The following is a 21,522-nucleotide window of genomic DNA, read 5'->3' on the forward strand; positions in this document are numbered from 1 at the left end:
TTAAAACAGAAAGGCAGTGGTTTGCTGATGCCAGGATCTGAGGGTAACTACGCTCACACTCCAGATTCTCTCTCGCATCATTCACAAAAATCTGCAGTGCACATGTAGAAAGAAGGGGTTGCTAGGAGTGGGTGGGACGCATTTACCAACTCCCCATTCAATCAAGATCCAATCATGCCCACAGCACCCCCAGTCTATTCTCTCTCGCTATCCCTAGCTTCCCCCCGCCCTCTCACACACATGCCACTCTCTGCACCTCCGTCCATTCTATCTCCATACCCTCTGTCCCCTGTCCAGTCCAGTCTCTCATCCACCCTCTGCCTTCCTCCATCCAGTCCCTCTCCCCACACTCATTTTCTCTCTCCTCCCACTCTCTGCCCCCTCCATTCTCTCTCTTCCCCCACCCTCTCCTAACATTCATTGTTGCTCTCTTTCTCCCCCACCCTCTGCCCCCTTCCATTCTCTCCCCGCCCACTGACCCACGTCCATTCTCTCTCCCCACACTCTGCAACCCCATTCTCTCTCTCTCTGACAAACGCTCTGCTCCCCACCCTGTGCACCCCCAGGGTTTCTCTAACTCCAATGCTCTGTCCTCATGTCCATTTCTCTCTCTCTCTTCCGCCTAGCCTCTGTTTCCCATCCAATTTCTCTACCTGCACCCCCACCCTCATCCTTTCTTATGCCTCGAACCCTCTTCGTTCACTGTATCAGCCCTTCTCAGGACAGAGAGAGCATGGATGGTGATGACTCTACCTGGGAGATGGGAGGGGGTGGTGTGAAAAATGGCCGATCTTTAACATTGAGAATCGCTAAAATGATATTTTCAAAAACATCTGTAAAGTTTGAAAGCAAATTCAATTATTTTTCTAAAAAGCAGCAGCCATTTTTCTGAAACTTGCATTGAAATCTGTGCAATTAGCCCACAGTTGAGAATAGGCTGTAAAGATGGAATGGCCAAGTCCTCGTCTTGTGAAGTTGGTTCAGATTAAGTAGAAATAGAGTCATAGAGTTGCAGAGCAGGGAAACAAGCCTTTCGGTGCATGCCAACCACATATTCTAAATTAATCTGGTGATCCATTTGCCACCATTTGGCCCATATCTCTCTCAACCCTTCCTATTCATATTCCTATCCAGATGCCTTTTAAATGTTGTAATTGTTCCAGCCTCGACCACTGTCTCTGGCAGCTCATTCCATACATACACCACCCTCTGCATGAAAATGTTACCAGTTCGGTTCCAATTAAACCTTTTCCCTCTCAGCCTAATCCTATGCCCCTTCAGTTTTGGATTTCCTCTACCCTGGGGAAATGACATTCAAAGATTGAGCAGCCAGACAAAATGCAAAAGGAATAAACTGTTGAGCCCCAGGAAAACAAAAGAAGTGTGGCTCCAGCCTGTTTTTCTCTCCGATTGGCAGTTGGACCAGCATCTCCACTGGGCACACTGCGCATGCTTTTCGGTGTCAGGAAGCATTGCGCATGTACGCTGGTGTCAGCAAAATACTGCGCATGCCCCTTACTGTCAGCGGAAACGGCACGCAACATTCTTCTGATCGACCAATGGGAAGCCCTGAAGGACCGGAAGGAGTGCGGTCTTCCTGCCATTGAGAGCCTCCCCCCTATTGTCTGAATGCGGAAGTTGGATCAGGCGCTTGTGAAGGTGTTGCTGCTCCTCTCTCTATGAATGAAGATTGAACTTCATCCCAGACTGCAACTTCTTTCTTCTGTCCAAAATGTGTGAGTACAACTTACTCTTCTCACCCCCTTTCTCATTTTATTTTTTCACTCTGGTGTTCAGTTCTTCACTTGCAGCAAAGTTGGTTCAGGTATGTGTCTTAATTGGCAAACACATGGTAAATGTATTTATGCAGTATGAAGTTATAACCTTCCCTATGAAATAAAAACAGAAAGCAGGTACATTGTTTAAATGGTGATATACTGGAATATGGAGTAAGTGAGGACTGCAGGTACCGAAAATCAGAGTCGAAAATTGCGGCGCTGGAAAAGCACAGTTGGTCAGACAGCATCCAAGGTGCAGAACAGTCAACGTTTTGGGCAAAAGCCTTTCATCCAGGAATGATGTGTGGATGTACAAACGTGCCTCAGCTACCTTCTGCTCAGGCTTTCTACTCCAGTCAATGCCAGTTGTCACATAGGTGCAGCAAGCAATCAGCAAGGCAAGTGGTGTATTAGCAAGAGGAACTGAGTTCAAAGTGGGGGTGCCTTCCTGTAGTTAGGGAGGTATTAAATATATTCAAAGCTGAGTTCATCTGACTTTTGAATCTCAAAAATAGTTATGGGGGAAGACAAGAAATTAAAAAATATATATTTTTATTCAAAACTTTTTCAAATCTCTCGCAACACCTCTATATACAAAAAAGAACAATACCAAAATACAGAAAAATAGTAGTACAACAATTTCATATTATGATACTATTAATAATGAGCTACCTATTATTCTACTAGGACAAACTTAGCTTAAACTAAACTACAATCAAATTGAATAAAAATAAAATTAAACATAATTTAAGTTAATTTGAATTCTATCACATTACTTTATTCTATTTCACTCACCATACCTCCATTAAGGCTTCCATCCATGGGAGCACCAGTTATTGCACCCGTATTCTTTTCACCCAGCCTTGCCCTCCCAGGGCCCCATGAGCGCCCAGACTGATTCCCACAGCTATACCACGGCTCTAATTAATACTGCTGATCAGTCTGCATCAATATAATTTAGAAAGGGCTGCCACGTCTTGTAAAACTACTGTTTTGTGGTGCACCATATTTGTGAGGTCATCTTGGGGGCGGATGCTCCATCACCAGCATATGCCAGGCCATAAGCCCTGGGTGTTTTTCCAATGTCCAACTCATTAAAATGTTCTTCCTTGCACAGTGCGTAAGAATGTTACACAGTCTGTTTCTGTGTTCTCCGAGAGAAGGCAAATTTGTCAACCCCCAGGATGTCCTTCAGCTCCCTTACTATAGCACTCCAGTATCTCTGGATCTTACAACATGACCAATAGCAGTGTGTGAGTGCCTATTCTAATGTTACATTTGGGATACCCTGGTGATGCGCCACTCTTGAACCTAGCTAGCCTCTCTGGCACCACATAAGCCCTGTGTAAAATCTTCAATTGCATGCCCTGTGCTTTGTTACAAGTTGAAATTTTCCTTACATTTTCCCATATATCTTGCCATACTTCTAATGAAATATTCTAGCTCCCGATTCCACATGGTAGAGAGTCCCTCCACATCTCCTAAGGTATGTCCCTTCTGTGAATGATACAACGTACTAACTGAAAGAGCGCCTGTACAGAATACTCTTTACTCCACATTTGACCTGTAAAGCTGAGCCAGGAGTGTGGTCTTCCTCTGTATATAATCCCTTAGCTGAAAGTACCGGAAAAGGCCCCTATTAGACAATGCATATTTCTGTCTTAGCTGGCTAAATGACATCAAGACCTAACCCTCAAATAAATCTTCCCTCCAGGAGATTCCCTTATACTCCCATGACTTAAAGCCGGAGTCTATTGCCCCAGGTTTAAATCCTTAGGCTGCCACCTGCGGGGTAATCAGCGAGGTCTTCAGCCAATTGCCCTTGTCTTGCCTCAGTGTCCTCCAGGCTTTCACTGTATTTAAAATGATTGTACTCTTTCACTGCTCAGTCTCGGATTTCATCTTATCAATGAATAATAGATTAACTCGGGAACATCTCGACTGCAATGCTTCAACGTCAAGCAAAATCAACCCCGTGTCCCCCCATGCCCAGTCACCCACATATGCTAAGAAAGCGCTTATTTGATATCTCTCCAAGTCCAAAAGATCCACTCCTCCTCACCCTGTGAGAGCTGCAATTTGGTAAACTTAATTAGGGGGCGACTGCGACACCAAATAAAATAACCTAACCAACCATTGAGCCTTAGTAATACTCATCTGGGTAGCAACAACAGGAGCATTCTCATGGGGTACAACAGGCGAGGAAGAACATTCATTTTAATCAGAGCTATTCGGCCTAACCATGATAATGGTAATCCGTCCCACTGCTGTAAATCCTGCTTTATCCTCTCCAGTAATTGTACATAGTTAGCTTTATACAGCTGGTGGAAGGCAGGGGTAATAAAAATTCCCAAATACAAAAGCCCTTTTGACGACCATCTAAACAGGAACTGCATTCCATCCTCCAGCATGGCGTCTGATTTTGTAAAGTTGATCCTGCAGCCTGAAAAACTTCCAAATAAATTAATTGTTTGAATCAATCGAGGAACAGACTCCTCCAGATTGGCCAAGAACAGAAGGACATCATCAGCATATAGGGTCATCTTATGCTCCCCCATTCCCATTCCTGGCGCTATTATTTCAGGATTCCTCCTGATAGCCTCAGCTAATGGCTCAATTGCCAAGGTAGATAGCAGCAGTGAAAGAGGACATCCCTTTCGACTACCTCTCCCAGCATTAAAGTTATCTGACTTAGTGCCGTTTGTGATGATTGCTGCCTTAGGATCATTATACAACACCACCACCCATCTAGCAAAGGTTGTCCCCAGATCAAAGCGCTTGAGGATCCCAAACAGGTACAGCCATTCTATCTGGTCAAACGCCTTTTCTGCATCTAGGGAGGCCACCGAACCCAGGATCAACCTTTGCTGGCATACCTGCACCATGTTCAGTACCCTCCTGATATTGTTGGAGGAGCTACGCCCTTAACAAAACCCATCTGATCTTCTTTCACAATACAGGACAACACCTTTTCCAACTTCAGGGCCAGCGTCTTGGGTAGAATTTTAAAATCTACATTCAACAGTGAAATGGGTCTGTATGAAGCACATTCTTCGGGCTCTTTCCCCATCTTTATAATGAGGGAGATATTAGCCTCCCTAAGAGAGGGCGGAAGACAACCCATGCATATGAATAGCTATACATCCCCAGAAGTGGCTCCACCAACACACTTATGAATTCCTATAGAATTCACTTGGGAATCCATCTGACCGTGGTGCTTCATTGCATCCTGCACCTCCTGTATTGTCATAGGCATATTCAACAGGAAACCTGTTCCACGTTTATACTAGGGAGGTGCAGGATCTCAAAAAAGGCCTGCATTCTTACTGCTCCATGTTCATCTCCCTCTGACCGATATAACTCTGCAAATTATTCCCTAAATCTAACATTAATCTTCTTTAACTCACGGGTAACTTTGCCAGCCTTCTCTCGAACAGACATAATAGATTGGGAAGCATTTTACTTTCTGGCCAGATATCTATCTGACTTATCTCCAACTTCCAACAATCTTTGTTGAGCAACGCAGACCTTTATTTCCCCAGTGTGTGCAATGAGTTGGGAGCAGCCGGAGAGCTGCAGCTTGACCAGTGAAGGCCTATTATAGTATACTTCCTCAGCTATCTGCAGACGGGTCTCCAGCATCTGTTGTTGCTCCTTCCTCTGCGTCCTTCTAGTCATTGAATAAAAAATAATCAAGCCTCATAAATATGCCTTATTGGCCTCCTACAGTATTTCCGGATTACTGGCCGTACCCAAGTTGGTACCCAGAAGGCTCTGAACTCTTGTGATGTACTCAACAAATTTGCTATCCCTTAACAGGAATGGGTCCATGACCAGTGCTGTGCATCCATTCCACCACTCTTGATTTTACCATCAAAATACACTGGCACATGGTCCGACACAGCTATATTGCCAATTTCACAAGCCAATGTTCTGTCCAAGCAATCCAATGGCATTAAAAAGTGTCAGTTCCCATGTGGTACTTGTGTGGGTTAGAAGAGAAAGTAAAGTCTCTTCCATTAGGGTGGAGATGCCTCCACACATCCATTAATCCCAACTCCTTGCACATGTCCACCAACTGCTTAGGTTGCGCTGGTGACCTGCCTGGGCCCTTGGCACCCTGTCTACTTCGGGATCTATTAGACGATTAAAATCCTCTCCAATGACCATGCAGTGTACCCCAAGACTCATTAATTTAGCAGCTGCATCAATTAGAAATTTAAGAGGGTGCACCGGGGGGACAATACACATTCAGGACGCCATACTCTTCACTATGTATTAGAGCTTTAAGAATGACGGACAGTCCATGTTCGTCCTTAATTTGCTCAATTACCTGGAAAGGGAGGTTCCTTCTTACCAGTATAGCAACTCCTCTACACTTGGAGCTAAAGGAGGAGAAGAATACCTTATCACAACCTCCTTGCTGCAGTTTCAGATGTTCCTTATCAGTTAAATGTGTCCACCCTTTCCTTCCCGAGGCTTGACAGCACCTTCTTTCTTTTTAATGGGGGAATGGCTCCCTTTTACATTCCAGGCGCACCATCTGAACGAATCAGTAGACATGGCCATCCAGGGAAGCCTGTGGTTTCCCAAGAGGAGGAAGCTTATCTGAGGTGCGGTGAGCAACAAAGACATTAACTCGATAAAGTCTAAAAACTGCTCCTATTAAAACTACTATAAATAAAAATCTAACCACCACATATAACTTAAGCAAATGCTCAAATAACCCCCAATTATGTAGAGATCTCTTTCCCCCCCACCCCAACCCCCACCATTGCCATCAGCCTGGCTCCTTCCCACTGAAGCTGTGCCCCAAACGCCAGGCAATTCACAGATTGAAAAAAAACATGTTATTTACATTCTGAGAGTTAACAATGGTTGCCCATCTCCCCACACCCCTTCTCCATACATCTTAAACACAGGGATAGCCACCCCCAATCCAAAAACAAAAGGACAGCAGTGAAAAAAAGGCCCCAGACAATACCTAACTGACCGATATACTAAATAATTCCAGTTTTACGCCAAGGCAGTACGTATAAAGCCGATAACCACAAAATAAGGGGCAAAAAAGTAGCATTGTCTGGAATGACGTCCCTCCCGCCTTCACCCCAACTCAATTTCTTTAATTCAGAGAATTCGCAAAGTCCTTCGCCTTTTCTGCTGAATCAAATTATATACCGTCCCTCCATGAGTAAAACGCAATACAGTCAGGGACCTCAAGGAATATTGTACGTTCAGATCCCTTAATTTTCTCTTAACTTAATTAAATGCCCTTTTCTTAATCCAGGCTCCTGAGAAGTCCTGAAAATATATTATTCTGATCCTTTGTACATTAGAGCCTGTGGATCTCTTCCCAGTCTTCTTGCTGTTTCAATCACTGGTTTTCTTTATAATGCAGGAGCCACACTAGGACCACGCGGGGCTGCGGGTCCGACCCGGACCTGCACATTTCGATCCAGTGTGCCCGCTCCACACTCAACAGGCCCGACTCCAACTCCAGCCCCAGGAATCCAATAAGGTCTTCACCTTCCTCGCGTTCCGGAAGACCCACGAGCTGTAAGATTTTTCTTCTACTTTAGTTTTCCAGGTTGTCCACTTGCTCCTGAAGGGCCCGAACCTGGTCTTCCAGCGTTTGGATCCTTCCTCCTGAGACCTCCGCCACGGTCCTCTCCTCCGCTGCCTATTCTCTTCGGGCCAACACGTGAATTTCCTGTCCATGCTTTTGCAGCGTGGCAGATAGTGGTTCCACCGCTGCTTCAATCTTTTCTCGGAGATTGGCAAACTCCGAGAGTAACTGTTGCTGTCCCATTAAATCCACAGGGATTGCCCTGGAAGTTTGAGCAATGGCTCCAAGCACCCCCAATGCAGTTGGGGAGTGCCCTACCTGCTGCACCCCTTTCGGCCCCTTTCCTTCATTTGCTTTCATTTTGTTCCTAAAGCTGTCAAACCACAATTATAGCAGCTCCAGACATTCAGTAAGTTTATATTCGCAATTTTTTTCTTCTACGGATGGTTAATGAGGTGGGGGGAGGGGTAAAAGTCCACCTTGCCGGGGGTGTGGCACAGAGCCCAGCACAGCAGACCACTCAAACCACCGCCATCTCGGATTTCCAAGAAAATGGTTTTAAGACCAGTACAGAACAGCTACAGAGTTTTCCAGCACAGAAACAGATCCTTCGGTCCAACTAGTCTATGCTGACTATGTTCTCAAACCCAACTAGTCCCATCTGCCAGTGATTGGCCCATATCCCTCCAAACCTTTCCTATTCATGTACTTTTCCAAATGTCTTTTAAACATTGTCACTGTACATACATCCACTACTTCCTCTAGACACCCATCCCACACACAAAACACTCACTGTGTGAAAAAAATGGAGCTCTTCGTGTCTTTTTAAAATCTTTCTCCTCTCCCCTTCAAACTTTGCTCCCTAATCTTGAAAGCCCCACCCTAGGAAAAGGACACCTGCCTTTCACCTCATCTGTACCCCTCATGATATTATAATCCTCTATAAGGTCACCTCTCAATCTCCTCTGCTCCAGTGAAAGAAATCCCAGTCTCCACTGCCTGCAGGTATATTCATGTTCAGTTATGATGTGTTCGGTGTTGGTGCAGGCTCAAATGGCCTACTCCTGCTCCCAATTCTCTCACTGTGTGTCCAGCACAGCATTGGGAGATTGGGAAAGGGGAGGGATAGATATCTTGTTTGTTTTTATTTTTAAAATGCACTTGATTCCACAAATAAAAGCAACAGGTACAAGTACAGCACATGCAGTATTCCTCATAGCAGCTTCAAGGTTTTGTGTCATCTTCTTCCGTGTTGGCTCCAGCACATTCGGCTTCCTCCTCCCCCCCCCCCCCCCCCCATCCACCCCCACCCACCCAATCCCCGCCCTGAGCTGTTGATGCTTACATTCTATCAAATAAAGAGAGGGATAGACAAGGTCTTTTCTCTGGGAGTGTAGAACTATACAGTAATAGGTTTAGGGTGAGGTGGCCCGGGGAGGAGGCGAGGGATTTAAAAGGAACCTAAGGGGCAATTCATGCAGAAGATGGCCCGTGTAAGGAAAGAGCTGCCAGAGGAAGTAGTAGATGCTGGTATAATTATGACACATTTAAAAGGCATCTGGATAGGTTTATGAATAGGAAGGGTTTAGAGGGATATGGGCCAAATGCAGTCAAATTAGACCAGATTCGGTGAGGATATCTGGTCAGCATAGACCAGTTGGACCAAAGGACCTGTTTCTGTGCTGTATATCTAGATGACTCTGATTTGCCACACCAGTCTGTTCAATTTCTCTCTGGTGTCATAGCCTTGGTGTCTCATTCCAAAACTCCCCACCCCCGTGGGGGCACGTTAACCATTTTGTGTCTGATTGGTTGTCAAGAAGCTGCTTTGCAGGTTCATCCTGAATTTACACACTATATTTTTGCTTCCACAACTCAGACCTGCTCACTCTCAACAGTATCCCAATGTCGTGGAAGATATTAATTTTCAGGTGGAGGTATCCAAAATTCAGAGAGGTGTCAGTTGTGACTGTTTTGCTCTTCTGTCCCTGTCAGATCCTGAACCAGCACTTTCAGGAGAATTAGAATGGAGTGAGAACAGAGGGAGAGAGAGTGAGTGAGAAAGTGGGATGGTGCTTTCAGTTTTATGGAATAACAAAAGAAAAGAATGTTCTGCAGAAAGTAGAATTGCTTGTTCTGAATTTCTACCCTGGACTGACAGTGATGACTTTTGTAATCTCTTTTCAGAGTATTTGATCTGAAGATGAAGTTTCAAAATCAACAGATGAAGGGCTTATGCCTGAACCATTGACTCTCCTGCTCCTCGGATGCTGCCTGACCCGCAGTTTTCGACTCTGATTCTCCAGCATTTGTGAGTCACTCAATCCATCGGGACTGCAACAATTTTCGACTGTGATCCAATTGGTTCCTGTTTCAGTCCGTTTTCAGCATCAGTGGGACTGGAAGAGAGACCCTACTGTTGCAGCAACGCACGGAGTGTGGAGCCTGAAACAGTTAACTGGCCTGAAAAGAGGAATTCAAGGCTGGGAGAGGACATACACGCGTTTGTGTGCAACTGTAGCTTTGGCCATGGAGAAACCATGGAAGTGTGGCGACTGCGGGAAAGGTTTCCGTGTCCCGTCTGCCCTGGAGACACATCGTCGCAGTCACACCAGGGAGAAGCCATTCTCCTGTCCTGAGTGCGGGAAGGCCTTCAGTGATTCCTCTGCCCTGCTGAGGCACCGGCGAGTGCACACAGGGAAGAGGCCCTTCAGCTGCCCTGAGTGCAGGAAGAGCTTCAGCGATTCCTCCGCCCGGCTGAGGCACTTGCGGGTGCACACAGGGGAGAGGCCCTTCAGCTGCCTCAAGTGTGGGAAGACCTTCAATGATTCCTCCGCCCTGATCAGGCACCAGCGGCTGCACACAGGGGAGAGGCCCTTCCGCTGCCCCGATTGTGGGAAGGTGTTCACTCGCTCCTCCCACCTCGTGATTCACTGGCGGGTCCACACCGGTGAGAAGCCCTTCCCCTGCCCCAAATGTGGGAAGGCCTTCAGCGATTCCTCTGACCTGCTGGCCCACCGGCGGGTCCACACTGGCGAGAGGCCATTCACCTGCTCTGTCTGCGCGAAGTGCTTCACACGCTCTTCCGACCTGCTGAAGCACCAGCGTGTCCACACTGGGGAAAGGCCCTTCAGCTGCTCTGAGTGCGGGAAGGGCTTTACTCAGGCATCCCACCTGCTGACACACCGGTGGGTCCACACTGGGGAGAGGCCGTTCACCTGCCTCGAGTGCGGGAAGGGCTTTGCTGTCTCCTCCAGTCTACTGACGCACCAGCGGGTCCACACTGGGGAGAGGCCGTTTGCCTGCCCTGAGTGTGGGCAGAGGTTCACAATGTCCTGCAGTTTGAACAAGCACCAGCGGAGGCACCAATGCTCCCAACAATCAGATTCTGCCGGTAACACTGCTGAGGGTCACCCCCAGGTCTGAACCTCCTGCCCTTTCTGACAGTGGGGGTAATAAGAGTTGGTAGGCTTTTTTGTTTTCTACTGGGGGAGTGGAGGGGGAAGGGGGGTGGTGGCTCAGTGGTTCGCACTGCTGCCTCATAGCGCCAGGGACCCAGATTTGATTCTATCCTCAGGGTAACTGTCTGTGTGGAGTTTGCATGTAATTCCCCTCAGTGTCTGCGTGGGTTTCCTTTGCGTGTTCCAGTGTCTTCCCAAAGTCCAAACGTGCACATGTTTGGGAGAATTGGCCAAGCTAAATAGTCCCACAGTGATCAGGAACGTGTAGATGTGCTGCATTAGTTCAGGGTAAGTGCAGAGTGATAGGGTAGGAGAATGTGTCTGGATGAGTTACTCTTCATAGGGTCGGTCTGAACTTGTTGGGCAGAAGGGCCTGTTTCCACACTGTAGTGATTGTATGATTCCATGAACATTTCTTCCAGTGGGCACTGCTGCTCATTGAGCCCAGGACCAGCACGAACCTAAGACCATTGGAGCAGAAGTTAGGATATTTTGACCCATCGAATCTGCTCCACCATTTGTTAGAGACAAAATAAAAAACAGACAAGCAGGAGGCTGGGCACAACAAGGCAGGCAGCACCAGGAGGTGGAGAAGTCAGCATTTCAGGGATTATCCCTCAGGACTGAAGAAGGGTTCTACCCGAAGCATTGACATCTCCATCAGAAATGATTTACCAGGATATTGTCAGAACTAGAGGACATAGGTTTAGAGTGAGAGGGGAAAGATTTAAAAGGGACCGAAAGGGAAAACGTTTCATGCAGAGTGTGGTGCGTGTATGGAATAAGCTGCCAGAGGAAGTGGAGGAGGCTGGTAGAATTACAGAATTTAAAAGACATTTAGTTGGAGACGTGAATAGAAAGGGTTAGAGGGATTTGGGCCAAGTGCTAGCAAATGGGACTAGATTAATTTAGAATATCTGGTCAGCGTGGACGAGTTGGACTGAAGGATCTGTTTCTGCGCTGTACCTCTCTACGACTACCGGTCCTGATGTAAGTTTAGAACTGAGTAACTTTGCATAATTCAATCTTGTTGAATTCACCTCCTGAAAGGTTTCAAATGAACCCCTCCAAGTGATATGATTTAACTACACCAAGTTGGATAAAGTATCCCATCAAGTTCAACATGAATGCGCAGTTGAAGAAGTCAGAAGTCACACAACACCAGGTTACAGTCCAACAGGTTTATTTGAAATCCCAAGCTTTAGGAGCATTGCTCCTTCATCGGTGCTGCTCCTTCATCACTTTACCTGATGAAGGAACAGTGCTCCGAAAGCTCCTGAATTCAAATCAATCTACTGGGATTCTCACCTGGTGTTGTGTGACTTCTGACCTGTCCACCCCCTGCACCTCTGCATCAGAGTTGACAAATGAGATCAGATTTTATTCAGCCTGATTTAGAGAGATATTCATCTGGATGTCCTTATGCCTGAAACATCAATTCTCCTGCTCCTCGGGTGCTGCCTGACCTGCTGTGCTTTTCCAGCGCCATACTCTCAACTCTGATCTCCAGCATTTGCAGTCCTCACTTTTTCCTGGTTCATGTGGAAACTCAACACTGTCAGAGTGACAAAGAGACGCCAGTCATAGAGTACTATAGCACAGAGACAGGCCCTTCAGCCCAAACCGGTCCATGCTGACCAAAATGTTTGTCAACACTAACCTCATTTCCCTGCACTTGGCCCATATCCTTCTCAAGCTTTCCTATCCATGTATTCGTTGAAACACCTTTTCAAAGTTGTTGATGTACCTGCTTCAACCACTTCCACTGGCAGCTGTTTCCCCAGGCGAACTAGATTCTGTAAATATTTTGCCCCACATCTTTTCTTCCATCTTTCTCCTCTCACCATAAAAACGCGTCCTTGGTCTAGAAATCCTCCCCCTAGGGAAGAGACAGCTACCATTAACCCAACTCTACCCCTCATGGTTTCAAAATATTGCCTCTCAACTTCCTTGGCTCCACTGGAAAAACATCCCAGCCTATCCAGCCTAAATTCTAATTTGATAATAATGGCAGTGATGATTTTGGCTGTGTGTGTGTCAAGGATCTCTCATTTCTAAGCCAATGCCGTGCCTCTTAAGTTCACGTCATCTTAAAACGAATGGCATCCCATTCATTTAAAATGTCCATGTTTTCTGTGCAAAGTGAGTCCTGGTCAGGAAATAGGCAGCAGTGTCTTTTATTCCCGTAGACTGCTCTGTTTTGAGATGTATGAGTAAATCTTCAGAACAAAAGATTAGTGCAGCCTTTATTCATGTCTCATTATTAAAAACACTTTCTCCATTTACAGATGTGATTGAGAAGCTTCTCCCAATGAATCTTTGACTGATAATAGCATTTGTCAGGCTTTTGAAAGTCACTGTAGCTCTGTCACAGCACATGGGAGGGCTATTTCAGACACAACGCATCATGCAGAAAATTCTCCCACATCAGTCGAGTAAAGTTGACGTCTTTTTAAGACATTGTGAAACTTGAAAGGATTCAGAAAAGGTTTGGAAGGACGTTGCCAGGGCTCCAAGGTTTTAGCTTTATAACAGTATTGATGACATTCTCTTGAATGCAATGGAGTCAATATTAATCCCAGCCTCTTGGTGTGGTTGTGGGTGAATCACCTTAATTTGGCTCCTGACTCAGAGACCGACAGAGAATCAACTGCTGAAACAATGATTTGCACTTTACTGCACGTAGCAACCACAAATAAAACCCCTCAAGTTCATTCAGCTTCACCCCCCAAACTTGGCCATCACCCAGTTGATGGCTGAATTTAACTGAGTTTCCACCGACAGTGCCCATCTCTGGAAGTATCCAGAGGTTTGATGCAGTATTATTCGTCTAAGTACTGCTGCTGCAGCATCGTTCTAGAGTTGAATTTTGGTGGCATATCCTTATTTTGAAATCTGTGGTGTGACTTTTTTTTAAGACTCTAACATCACCTCCCATTGCTGGAGACCTCAGCTCTGTAGCTTACCTTCTTATCCTTGAGGGTTAGCTGTCTGTTTGAAACAACCTGCTCTGCAATTAACCCCTCGATGTCAGGGCTTTCCTTCCACAGGCAGAATTAATTGTTCTTTTGTCACACCATTATTAAACAACATTATCTTGCCTGTCCCAAGAAACAACTTATTGTGTTGCCGCCTTCTTCCCAGGGATGGATAACTAGCAGAAATTAGTCCATTTATCGTATTGAATCTGCTCTGCCATTCAATCATGGCTGATATATTTCTTAACCCCATTCGCCCTGTAACCTTTGAACCCCTTGATACTCAAGAATAAGTGAATGGTGGAGCAGACTCAATGGGCTGAATGGCCTAATTTCAGCTCCTGTGGTGTCACAGTTTTTCGTTGGCCCTTTCATTTCTTGGTCCAGAAAAAGTTAGTGTTGACTCATGAAGTTGGGGGAAGTTCTGGAGTTTACAGGTGCACACCACGCTCCTCCCGGAATAACGATTCTTCCTGAGATACTGGCAGTTCTTGAGATCCCTGGATATCGCTGAATACAAATCGATGTGTCTGGAAGTCTCTGCTGCTTCCCTGGAACAGAAGGATTATGAGGAGAAAATTCAGAAATCCGAAGAGCAAAGAGACTTGGGACTTCTAGCCCAGGATTCTCTCAAGGTAAACTTACAGGTTGAGTCAGTAGTGAGGAAAGCAAATGCAACAATGGCATTTATTTTGACAGGACTTGAATATAAAAGCAGGGATGTACTTCTGAGGGTCTAAAAGGTTCCGGTCAGGCCACAATTGGAGTACTGTACGCAGTTTTGGGCCCCATATCTCAGAAAGGATGTACAGGCCCTGGAACATGTTCAGAGGAGGTTGATGAGAAAGGTCCCAGGATTAAAAAGCTTAACATATGAAGAACATCTGAGGACTCTGGGTCTATACTCAATGGAGTTTAGAAGATGACAAGGGAACTAATTGAAACCTACAGAATACTGAACAGCTTAGACAGAGTGGATGTTGGGAAAATATTTCCATTGGTAGGAGAAACTAGGACCCGAGGGCTCAGCCTTCAAGTAAAGGGAAGACCTTTTAGAACGAGATAAGGAGAACTTCTTCAGACAGAGAGTGGTGTATCTATAGAATTCACTGTCCCAGAAGGCTGTGGAGGCCAGATCACTGAATACATTTAAGATGGGAATAACTAGGTTCTTGAGTATCAAGAGGATCAAAGGTTACGGGGAGAATGGGGTTGAGAAACTTATCAGCCGTGATTGAATGGTGGAGCAGACTCCATGGGCTGAATGGCATAATTTCAGCATATCATAAGACTATAGGAGCAGATGTGTGGAGGGGTGAGGATGGGGGAAAAGAGATAAAGAGGGGAATACAATTAAGGTGAAGCTGGATACAGATACATAGGAAATACAAGAATTGTACGAGAAATTGGCCAGGCTAAATTACCCACTGCCCAGGGATTGCAGGTTAAGTTGGATTGTCCATGCTTAAATTGCCCCACATATTCAGGAATTGAAAGTTAGGTACATTAGTCAGGGGTAAATGTCGAGTAATAGGGATAGGGAAATGGGTCTGTGTGGATTATTCTTTGGATGTTTGGTGTTGGGCCAGATAGTCTGTGAGATAGTCAGAGGCTTTCCCCCTCCCCAGGGTGGAAAAGTCAACTACAAGAGGGTACAGGTTCAAGGCGAGAGGGGGACAGTCTGGGGGAGAATTGAAAGGGAAGATTTTTCACACAGTTCGATGCTGGATGCCTGGAATGCATTGCCATTGGATGTAGTGGAAAGAGGCACCTTAGCAACACTTAAGGTGTATCTGGATAGACACATGAATGGGAGGTGAGTACAGGGAAAGGAACCACACATCGGCAATGGAGGCTCAGGTGTAGCATAAACACTGACAGAGGCCAATTGGATGGACTGTGCTGGAGACACAATGGGACAGAGACAAATGTATCTATTTCAGATCTAACTGCACTTCAGCCGCTTCTGTGGACTGTTCCGTAGGGAAGGTGCAATCCCAGGCTCAGAGAGCATCAGCTCCCATTGGAAGTAAAGCGGGTGAGAGAGCAACCAGTCAGCATAAAGGAACCCCTTATCCCTCCTACTTCACCCACTAAACAGGGTTCAAGATGTGACTCTCAGCAGCGGTAACAGCAGAATCCAACCCGAATCGCTGCGCAATCTCACTTGTGAAGTTGCTGGTGTCTCCACAAGTTGCACGACTGGGTGAAGCCCTTCCCACACACTGGACAGGTGAACGGCCACTCCTTGGTGTGGATGTGCTGGTGTTTGCGCAGGGTGGAGGAATCGCAGAAGTCATTGCTCCACACGGGACAGGTGAATGGCTTCTCCCCAGTGTGGACGTGGAAGCCGAGCAGCAGGTGATACGACCGGGTGTAGCCCTTCCCGCACACGGAGCAGGAAAATGGTTTCTCCCCGGTGTGCATCCGCTGGTGCGGCAGCAGGTGGTGTGACTGAGTGAAACCCTGCCCACACACGGGGCAGATGAACGGGTTCTTGCTGGTGTGGACCCGCTGGGGGCCAGGAGGTGGTGTAACTGAGGGAAGCCTTTCCTGCATGAGTACAGGTGAATAGCCGCTGCCCGATGTGTAAACGCCAATGAATCTCCAGCGTAGATGGCGAAGGGAAGCCATTCCCACACTCCCCACATTTCCACGGTTTCTCCATGGTACAGGTGCCCTCGTCTGTCTCTGACCTTAACAATCAGTTGAAAACTCGCTCACGCTTACAGTATGTGTGTGGTGTTACTGGTGAACCCTCTGATAATTGGAATACTCTCATGCACTCTGTAAAGCTTGTTCCAGTCACTACTATGGTGTGTGGATATGTGAGAGTCAGTTTCCAGTCACACTGACGTTTAAAACCTAACTAAGCAGACAGACCTTCAACTCTTTTTTTTCAAGGCCATCAATATCCACGTCCTCGTGAATCAAGTGACTGTCAGACTTTGATGTGATGTTTGGTCTGAGATTTCTGCTGCCAAATTCTTCTCTTGTAATACTTCTGTGAAGTGATTGCAAAGGTTATCATAGTCAGTCCAAGACAGAAAATCTGAAAGTAATTCTAGTTACTGTGGAACATTCTTTCCTCTCTTAATCCCAAAGATCTTTGTGGAGATCTATATGTAACTGTAAACCAACAGGGTTATGGAGCAGACTGCATACCTCAACAAAGAGTTCACATGGACTCAAGTTGCTGAATGGACCTCTGCAGTACAGCATTGACACACTTACTGAAGATCTGCAATATGCTGCAGCACGATATTACAAGCCCAGAAACAACTGCAAATCAGACAAGGTCTTTTCAGAAGTTGGACCATGAATTTCTGAAGCTGCCGCAATTCTTCTTCTCGCTCTCTGATTGAAGATTGATCTTCACCCAAACTGCAACTTCCTTCCTCTGTCCAAATATTTGTGAACACAGCCCTGTTTTTGAAGGATGGCACGTTTCCTGATCATCACAATCTCTTCCCCCGATATGCAAAGGGACAGTCAGTCGGGGTGGGGCTCGCATCTTGTGTTGTTATGTGAAATCTGTGACAGCTGCAACAGTTCATCCCAACTCCTGTACTCAGTGCTCTGACTGATGAAAGTAAACATGCCAAAAGACTTCCTCACCGCCTGTCTACCCATGACTCCACCTTCCAGGAGCTATGAACCTGCATCCCTACATCTCTTGGTTTGAAATACTGCATATGAAACAGTGCTTGTTGGTATGGGTTATTATTTGGTGCTTATCTCGACTCTAATTTACTATTTTATACTGAATGCCATGACTTATGAAGGCCAGAGTGCCAAAAACTTTCTACCTGTGACTCCACTTTCAGAGAACTGTGAACCTGTACTCCAAGATCCTTCTGTTCCACTACACTCCTTAAAGTCCTACCATTCACCATGAAATTCCTGCCTTGATTTGACTATACAAAATATAAGACCTCACACTTATCTATATTAAACTCCATTTGCCATTAACCTTAAACCTTTGCCCTCTAATTTTGGACTCCCCCACCCAAGGGAAAAGACCTTGCCTACTTACCCTACCAATGCCTCTCATGATTTTATAAATGTCTTTAAAGTCACCCCTCAGCCTCCAAAGCTCCAGGGAAAATAGCCCCAATCTATTCAGCCTCTTCCTGTAGCTCAAACCCTCCAGCCCTGGCAGCATCCTTGTAAATGTTTTCTGAACCCTTTCAAATTTCATAACACCCTTCCTGTATCAGAAAGCACAGAATTGCATGCAGTATTGCAACAATGATGGAACCAATGTTCTTGCTGAAGAAGATTTTAAAAAAAACATTTATAACTACAAGCAAATCAAGTTAGTTGGGCATGACTTTCCCATAGCAGTTTGTTTTGGCTGTCCTTCATTAACCTATGCTTTATAATATATAAGAAAATATTTTGAGGGATGGGATTGTTGCTCGCATGTCCAACATTTGCTCACCATCCTTCATGGCCTTTGGACCGAGCAATTGGCTACATGCTTGAAGGCAGTTGAGAGTCAACCACATTGTAGTAGGTCTGGAGTCACATGATGTGAGCGTGCACACGCACGTGTAGGGTTGTGAATGGTAGATTTCCCTCCCTAAAAGATCACTTTCACAACAATCAGTAATGATTGGACAAAAGCAACAGTTCTGGCAGTATCTATGAGGAGACAACAGTGTTACTGTTTTGAGTTCGGTGGTCCTTCAAAATTAGGCTGGATTCAAAACATGAACTGTTTTCTTTCCACAGATGCTGCCAGACCTGCTGCATTTTCCCAGCAATTGTTGCTGATCTCCAACATCTGCAATTCATTTCTTAGCCAATAATGGTTTCCTTGTTGCCAGTACTGAGACAAACTCTCACTTCCAGATCTTTTTATTCATTGAAAAAAAAGTCCACTAGCATCCATAATGGGATTTTAATTTTTGTTCTCAGAAGACCGAGATCTCTGGGCTACTTAACCAGTATCACCAGATCACAATCTTCCCTTCACTGACAGTGACATTGACAATCTTGTCCTGAATATTTTTCTTTATTCATTCATGGAATGTGACACTTTGTCTCCCAAAAGAACCAAGTGCCAATTCAGAGGGCAGTTAAGAGTCAATCACATAACTTTGGATCAAGAGTGAGACATTCACCAAACTGGGAAAGGACAGATGATTTCCTTCCTTAAAAAAAGGTTATTAGTGAACAAGATAGGTACTTATGATAATTGATAAGATCACCAAAGCAGCTTTATATTCCAGATACATAAATTGATTTCAAATTGCATCGGGGCCATAGCAGCATCACTTTGAATCTCCAGATGTTAAATCCAGTAACAATGCCCAAATGCCACCCACTCCCTACAATCTCTAGGCTTCCCAACACTGACTGGTTTGTAATTTGCAGTTGTATTCTTTTCCTCATTAGTATTTACTATTCAATTCAGCCCATTGAGTTGACGCTGCCACTTATTCAGATCACAATTATTCTGGTAAACATTCACTCCACTTTTCTGGCATTGTCCCATAATCCTCAATTCGCTTACAGATTTTAAAAAAAACTATCTCAGCCTAGAATGCACATAACAACCCAGGCTTAACAGCCCCCTGTAGTATCAAGTTCCACAGATTTACTGCCCTCAGGAGTAATTCCTATCTGTCCTAAACATGCAATCTCTTATTTGGAGGTTACTTCCTCTGGTCCCAGACTCACCCACTTTTCCACGTCTAGCCTGTCAAGTCTCCTCAGAACCTTGTACGTGACAATAAGGTTACCTCTAATTCTTCTAACTTCTAATAAGCACAGGCCCAACCTATTCAGTTCTCCTCATAAGACATTCTTTCCATCCCTGATATCATCATGGTCAACCTTCTCTGGACTGCCTCCAATGCCAATATATCTTTCGTCAAGTAAAGGGCCCTAAAGTGTTCATAATATTCACTTGTGGCCTGACTAGGGCCTTACATAGGTTCACTATAACCTTTCTACATTTATACTCTACTGAAAACGCCAAACTCCCATTTGCCTCCCTATTACTGACTGAAATTGGATGAAGAGATTCGTGGATGTGATTCCAAATCCCTCGATTCTAAAGTTTTCTCAATTTAATATTCAGTTCTTCACCTCCTGACAATCTGCATGACCTCATTTTCCCATTTCCCATTTCGTTCATTTGCTTAACCTGTCTATATCCCTCTCCAGATATCTAATGTCATCCTCACCACCTGCTTTCACATCAACTGTCTCTTCTGCAAAAGTATATTCACTTTACTTATCCAAGTAATTCGTATACATATTGTAAATAATGTTGGCCCCAGCGCTGATCCCCGTGGTACACCACAAGTTACAAGTTGCCATCCTGAACATGGCCCTTACCATAACTGTGGTAGTTAGTCAATCCTCTATCCATGCTAACATTCAGCCTCCAACACCCTGGGCTCTTTGCTTACCATTTCATGAGATGTTAATATCATTGGCTGTGCCAACAACTCTTTCCAAACTGACCTTGAAAAGGTGGTCCTGAACTGCCTCTTAAATTGTTTCACAAACATGGTGTGGTCTGCAACAATGTTCAGGAATGAGTTCCAGCATTTTGGTCAATAACAAAGAAACAATGCGATATATCTTGCAGTCGGAATCCTGTGCTGGTACTTACCTGCTCTTGGTGGTTGAGGTCATGGTTTGGAAGGTGCTTTTGAAGAACCACCACTCATGCAATCAAGCCAGACTGACAGATTGTGGCCTCAGACTCTGCCATTTGATTTTCTTCATCAATCTACATTCTTTCCAGCCGTGTTTCAGTCTGAAACTGCCACGCAATGCCTTCTGTTACGGCTTAAAGGTAAGAATACACAAGATAATCAATCATATTTTGGGTTGTATAAATCTTAGCCTGCGAGAATTATTTTCTTAGGCTTGAATTAAACTGGGTGACTGCATGAAATGGTTTGTTGGTCAGACTTGAATCTTCATGCTCAAGGAGACAGTGCCAATAATATCATTAAACTCCTTCTTTTGTTAAAAAAGGACAAGCTCTTGATTTATTTTTACACCGTACTGGTATTCACACCTGCACATTCAATGTCAAACTCAGACATCATAAACGAAATTACACCATTAATTTGTTTTACAACAATCCAACAGATTAATTAATAATACACAGTGAATACCAAGGCTAATTAATGTGAAATTAGATTTGACCAAATAAAATGTAAAATTGAGATGAGAGATAACAAATGGGGGAAGGGCAGAAGGTAAGAAATGCAGCATCATAGAAGGTGTTCCTCCAGGGAGTGTATTTTACCAACTACAACTGCTCAATATAAACAAACACTCTGACATGATCCTCCGGTTTTAATGTAAACCATACCCCCATACAGTAGGTACCATTTAAATAAGTTAATAGATACAAGCCTTGAGTAAATCCAGCCTCCAGCCGGACCCCCCGCTTCTTGGAGCTCGGACCTTCCTCCAGCTCCGGGGGGTTGTTGAGCTCCTGGGCTCCGGCCGCCGCCGAAGAAGCCGCGGGCGCCGGCTCTCTCTCCTCCACCGCCGACAGTTTTAATTTGTTTTCCCGTTCACCCGGTAACCGTCACCTCCCCCTTCCCGGGCCCCGGGAATTATACACAAATAAACAGTAAACACCACCGGGGACTGCCTCCTTTTCTTCACAACTTTTGTTTGAAAAGTTCCGGCTTTAATGTGAAATGTATTTTAAAGGTATTTTCTGAGGTAAACGATGCCTGTCTGCCCCCCTCCCTCCG

General features: G+C 45.2%; 1 protein-coding gene across 1 annotated transcript; it reads left to right on the plus strand.

Moving 5' to 3' along the window:
• Positions 1 to 1,643: 1,643 nt before the first annotated feature.
• Positions 1,644 to 10,837, plus strand: LOC132807824 (zinc finger protein 239-like). Its single transcript, XM_060821806.1, has 3 exons — positions 1,644 to 1,736; positions 7,177 to 7,334; positions 9,532 to 10,837. Exon 3 carries the CDS (start codon positions 9,874 to 9,876, stop codon positions 10,768 to 10,770), a length of 897 nt encoding a protein of 298 aa, XP_060677789.1. The 5' UTR covers positions 1,644 to 1,736; positions 7,177 to 7,334; positions 9,532 to 9,873; the 3' UTR covers positions 10,771 to 10,837.
• Positions 10,838 to 21,522: the final 10,685 nt, after the last annotated feature.

This window comes from Hemiscyllium ocellatum, assembly GCF_020745735.1.
Source record: "Hemiscyllium ocellatum isolate sHemOce1 chromosome 27 unlocalized genomic scaffold, sHemOce1.pat.X.cur. SUPER_27_unloc_25, whole genome shotgun sequence".
NCBI classification, from domain to species: Eukaryota; Metazoa; Chordata; class Chondrichthyes; order Orectolobiformes; family Hemiscylliidae; genus Hemiscyllium; species Hemiscyllium ocellatum.

Coding starts and splice junctions, on each gene's coding strand:
- LOC132807824 (XM_060821806.1), top strand. CDS start 9,874: ATGGAGAAACCATGGAAGTGTGGCGACTGCGGGAAAGGTTTCCGTGTC.